This window comes from Talpa europaea (genome assembly GCF_964194135.1).
Source record: "Talpa europaea genome assembly, contig: HAP1_SCAFFOLD_51, whole genome shotgun sequence".
NCBI lineage: Eukaryota > Metazoa > Chordata > Mammalia > Eulipotyphla > Talpidae > Talpa > Talpa europaea.
The window spans coordinates 298210-304048 of record NW_028168044.1 but is presented as its reverse complement, the minus strand read 5'-3'; the positions used below and the strand labels follow the sequence as shown (position 1 = coordinate 304048).

At 49.9% G+C, this 5839-nt stretch overlaps 1 protein-coding gene across 1 annotated transcript; it reads right to left on the bottom strand.

The window, feature by feature from the left end:
- Window positions 1–216: 216 nt before the first annotated feature.
- Window positions 217–1220, bottom strand: LOC311187922 (acidic leucine-rich nuclear phosphoprotein 32 family member B-like; the record flags this gene model as incomplete). The annotated part of the gene is given in 2 exon segments (XM_084259692.1): window positions 217–854; window positions 857–1220. Coding segments are annotated over 2 exon segments (756 nt in total). The 3' UTR covers window positions 217–462.
- Between the last annotated feature and the right edge of the window lie 4619 nt (window positions 1221–5839).

Below are 5839 nucleotides of genomic sequence, written 5' to 3'. Positions count from 1 at the left end.
AAAATGTCCTAATATAAAAAAATTTCATTAAAAAAGGAAAGCATGAAAAAACAGGCCCAAAATGTTAAGATTTTATTTACAAAGCTTCTTCGTTGTACAGAAAGTAAAAATGCTGTTACAACTTCGGCATAACTGGCAGTCACAGATGGTGATTCACCAATCACAGCTGTCCCCGCTGCAGCAAGTCTTACAGGAAAACCTAACAACGCTTACAATTTTGTTGGGGTGAAGTCCCCAAGCTTGGTGGTGGATTTCCAAGAGGGACTCAGTGGAGGGCGGAATGTCACAGGAACTGTTCTTTGGCTCTTTGGGTGGGTGGGTGTCCTGGGGTTTGTGTCACAGCTACCTGTTTTTTTTTTTAAACATCTACCAAATCCTTATGCGCAGTCCAACCAATACTGAACAGTTCGCTCTTTTTTTTTTTTTTCAAGTTTATTTGGGTTTTAATCATCTTCTCCTTCGTCATGTTTCCCGCTTCCTTTTTTCTCCTTTTCCGCTCTCTTCCTCCCCTTCATCCTCATCCTCATCCTCCTCATCTTCATCTTCATCAGCTTCTCCATCCTGTCCAAAGTCTCCTTCCACCCCACTGACTTCGTCTTCGTCCTCGTCTTCGTCCCCTTCTACATCTTCATCCTCATCCTCATCCTCTTCATCATCACACTCTTCCTCCTCACCATCCGCATCTTCCTCCTCCTCTGCATCTTCTCCTTCTCCATCCTCCTCCTCTTCCTCCACACCATCCACCTCAGCATCTGAGCCGGAGGCTTCTCCGTCCTCTTGGTCACAGCCGTCCAGACAGGTCAGCCGAGGCAGAAGCTTGGAAACACCCTCTCGGTGGTCATTCAGGTCAGTGACTCACAGTTACACAGATCCAGGCTTTTCAGACATTCCAACCTTTTCAAAGGTTCCAAGGTGCTGGTGTCTTTCAGTTTATTCCCACTTAAGTTAAGATGTTTGAGATTTGGAAGTTTTTCTGCTAACATGTCCAGAACGCCGAAGATTCTATTGTCACTGAGCTCAAGCTTTTTCAATTTAGGTAGTTTGGGGAGATTTGAGACTGAAATCCAGCCTACACTTATCAAACTGAGGAACTCTAAGTTCACAGATTCATCTGCCAGGCCCTCAATTTTCCCGTCATTTGCTTTGCAGTTGTCCAGGACAAGTTCTCGAACCGCGGCCGGGGTCCGGTTCCTCGGCTCTAGGTGGATCCTCCTCTTCATTTCCACGATTCCCTCTTCCCCGCTCTTCAAACTTCACTTTCCGCGGCAGAGGCGGAGCGGGAAGAGGCTCCCGGCCCGCGCGGCGAGGGCCGTCGGGAGGGGTCTGCTCGCGGCAGCGGCAGGCGGCGCGGTCCCGGGCGGCGGGCGGCGGGCGGCGGGCGGCGCCCCCGGAGCCAAGTTACTCGCGGGAGCGGAGAGAAACCATGGAGGGAAAAAGCACCCTTTAGGTTTTATTTAAGTTTAGGATTATTCAGGGCGGGAGATCGGGTGCGGGCGGGAGACCACGGGGTTACTGAAGGGCGGGGCTGAAGAGGGGCTGCGGGGCTTTGGTCTCCCTGAGGCGCACACCCCGCAGGGAAGTGGAATCATGGTGAGAAAGCGCCCCCTGCTGGCCAGAGAGGGAGCTGTCGGCCACGTTTTCAAGCTCTGGGATGAAGACTGGCCCAGAGGCTCCTACTTTTTCTGAAGGACAGTTAAGGAATCCAGTTTCTCCTAAGAAAGAAGGGACACCACCCCTGAAATCTCCCTTCACTTTTGGCCGGCAGCCATCTTAGGAACAATGAGTTTCTCTCTCGAGATCCTGTTTTTTGGTCAGAGAGCATTTTTGGAGCTCTCACTCCTGCCTGTCTGTGTCATCACCCTCCACCCAAGTCAGTAACAAAATGCTTAGAGACCTGCATCCCTCCCTGGGCTCTCACCTGCTATCCCGGACTCCCAGACCAGGCTGGTTTCTGGGGTTTGTGCTTCCTCCCTCCAAGCATATTGTTCTGTCCACTGGAGGATGGTCACATGAGGCTGCTTCAGTGTCCATGCAGGAAACACAAAGCATGAAATTTCCGGTTCTTCCCACTCAGGCCCCCAATCGCCGTATGTGACCCATCACCCCATCTCTGAGCATGAGGTCACCCTGAGGTGCTGAGCCCTGGGCTTCTACCCTACGGACATCACCCTGACCTGGCAGCGAGGTGGGGAGGACCTGACCCAGGAGACAGAGCTGGTAGAGACCAGGCCTGGGGGAGATGGAACCTTTCAGAAGTGGGCGGCTGTGGAGGTGCCTTCTGGAGAGGAGCAGAGATACACGTGCCATGTGCAGCATGAGGGGCTGATAGCACCCTGAGTTCTGAGATGGGGTAAGGAGGGAGATGTGGGCACGTGGCTGACTCAGGGGCATCAGAAGCCCTTCTGGAGACCTTCAGAAGGTCAGACTGAGGCCTCAGGTTCAGGGTCTGACCTTCCCTTCCCTTCCAGTGCCACCTCCTCAGTTCTCCATCCTTGCCGTGGTCCTCATTTCCGGCTCGGTTTTCTTTGGAGGTGTGCTCATTGCACACAAGGTGGCTTCATGTGTGAAGGGAAAGAAGAAGTGCTCAGGTAGGGAAGGGAGTGGGGGATCTTGTCCACTAAGGACTTTCAGGTCCCAGGGAGAACTTGCCCTGCCTGGTTAATAGGAAGTACCATCCACACATGTGTGTTGCCCAGAGGGCATTTGGTCCAGTCCCCCTTCATCTCCTTTCTTCATTTTTCCAAGTCCTGATCTGGGACTTTACTCACAGTTCTGGAAACTTCCCTGCGGTGCAGGATTAGAAGATTCTTTTAGGCTTCTGACCTGACTCCTCCCTGGTCTCACATGATGCTTCTTCCCACAGGAGGACAAGGAGGAAGCTACACTCAGGCTGCAGGTAAGTGTGGATCAGGGGTTTGATCCCTGAGCCCCTGGGGACAGTGTAGATGGAGCCCATGGGGGAGTCACTCTCATCAGTTCCTCCCGTGGTCTCATCTCTGACCAAGTTTTGTTGTGTTCTCCCCCAGGCAGCCACAGTCCCAGTGCTCTGAAGTGTATCTCAGTCCCTGTAAGTGAGACCCTGGAGGACTGCAGTGGGGGTGGGGGTTGAGGCAGAGAGGCTGGGACTAGGTGACAGGGATGCTTTCAGGAGGACATTTTGAGAATGCAGTGGACCATTGATAATGTTAACACACAAGTAATTCACCTGAGTTTCTTCATGATTATTTTCTTTCACAGTGAGAGACAGCCTTGTGTTGGCCTGAGTGTTACAGGATTTCTTTTTGCCCACATTTTGTGCCTTTATGATGCTCTTGCTTAAACCTTCACACCTGCGAGAATGGCCCATATCCAGAGGACCAAAACAACAAGTACTGGCAAGGATGTGCAAAAAAGGGGACAGTCCTGCGTTATTTTTGGATAAAGACTGAGCCAGCCCTTCTGGAAACAGTACTGAGGTTTCTTATAAGGGTGAATGTGGTTCTGCCTTTGGACCCAGCAATTCTACAGTGAGCATCTACTCACAGAGGATAAATACTCTCCTGTGACGGGACCTGCACTCCCGTCACCACTGCAGCACTATTTACAGTAGCCAAGCTATGGGAACCACCTACATGCCCCAGACAGGTGGGAAATTAAGAAGCAGCTGGGATTACACGTATACATATATGTACATATACTGGTGACTCCAAAGGAGAGGAACCTTGGGGTTTGGGGGAGGGAGCTGTCAGGGGTGAAGATGCCACCACATCCTAGCAGGGGCCAGGGTCCGGGGAGGGGTCCTGCCCGCCCAGCTCTTTACACATCAGGCCAACCATCTGGTATTTCTAAACCTCCTCCTCTTCTTCAGGGCCAATGCTTTTTCAGTCCTGCTCAGAAGCTGTTTCTCCATGGAACTGTATTTACTGAGGTGTTGTTCTGACACTCTTTACTCTGTGTGCGATTTGAATTAATTTATTCTGGGGCTGGATGTTAATTCACTTCCCATCATCTTATGTTGTATATCCTGTCTCTCCTGTTACACACACGCATACACACACACACACTGGAAGGGGGCACATGCACGCACTCCCCTCTCCTTGGGAACCAGATCCTCACTCAGCACTGGGGGTTACTCTGACCCTCTGTCTCTGGTTCCCCTCAGAGCCGCCCTCTCTGCAGTGTCTCTACTCAGCGGTGTCTTAGCAGCCCCAGGAGTCCCTAAACCTCCTGCCTCTGACCTTGTGGGAAACCAGCCCCTCACCCTGTATGATAGTGAGGAGGCGAAGGCAAAGTCCTGAGGTCAGTGACTGATGGAAGAGAGATAATTTACTTTTTTTTTTTCTTTTTCCCCTAGCTGTATTACTCAATTGAGATTAGCATTGGTTTACACACCGAAAGTGTTCAGAGACAAGGGTCACACCGCTTCAGATGTTTGTTACCACATCACACCCACCCTAAGGGCACCCATAGTTCTTCACCATAGTCCACTGGGCCCTCTTCCTACTTTGTTTCCTACTCTTACCCCAGCCCATAGCTTCAATTCTGCAGTCATATATAGAGAGTATGTTTTGGTTTAGTTTGTCCGTGTTTTGTTTCTTTATATTCCAAATATGAATGAAATCATGCAGTATTTAACTTTTTCACTTCAAACTTATTTCACTTAGCATAATCCCATCCATATCTATCCATGTTGTTGCAAATCCAATATTTCATCTTTTTTCACAGCCAAGTAGTATTCCATTGGGTATATAGTTTGTGTTCTTTATCCCCTCATCTGTCATTCAGCACTTACGTTGTCTCCATAGCTTGGTTATGGTAGACAGTGCTGCAGTGACCATAGGAGGCGCATATTCCTCAGTATTAGTGTGTTTTTTTTTTTTTTAAAGATTTATTTATTTATTTATACAAGCACTAGGTACAGTAAGAAGCACGGAGGGTGAGAGAATTCACCAGAGCCAGAGCGGGGAGCAGAACAGGCAGACTGACGAAATACACTGCTGAGGGGAGCAGCAGGCGAGACAGGAGAGGTCTGTCGCGCCATGTGGGAGCCTTGCCGGTAGCTGGGGAACGAACCAGTGCTGCAGAGGCCGCGGGCACGGGGAGGTCCCTCAGAATTAGTGTTTTTACCTTCTTTGGATAAATGCCAAGGAATGGGATGCTTGACCATGTGACAGGTCCATTTTGAGGAACCTTCATATTCTTTTTTCCATAGGGGCAGGACCAATCTGCTATCCATAGAAAAGAAAGGTTCCAGGTTACCACCCCACTCAAGGAAAGGTGGAGCTGAGCAGGGATGAGAAGCTAAAGAAGAGGAGGAAGATGTGGAGTAAGATAAGGAAAGAAGACTGGAGGAGGAGCATGGAGCAGGGAGACATGTGAAGAAGAAGCCAGGCTTGCTCCCCAGGCTTGGACTTGTGCCAGGGAGTTGAGGACATGGAAAGAGACACGTGAAATAGACAAAGACATGGGTGAGAGGCCCATGGGGAGGCTGACAATGGCAGCTGTTATCTTGATGTGGATTTTGATTTTGCTCTTTTCCTTTCAGACTTGCATGGCCCCTCCTGTCCTTTCCCATGGGTCTCTACCAGTAGCCTTGGTACCAGTAGCCTTAGCCTTGTGGCAGGTCTTCGGGCTTCAGTGGGCCTGCTTTGGGCCAAGCCTGTTTGGCTGGGCATTTACCCATGAGGGGACAGGTAGCTTTGGGTGCTTCACTTGGAAACTATTCTAATTGTATTCTTTCTCTTCTCTCTCTCTATTGCACACTGATTCTCTATTTTATACTAGTTGTATTAAAGTTCTTTTCTATTGAAGGTCTTACACTTCAGAGTATGTTTTGTCTTTATGCAGCTGATGGCAGATC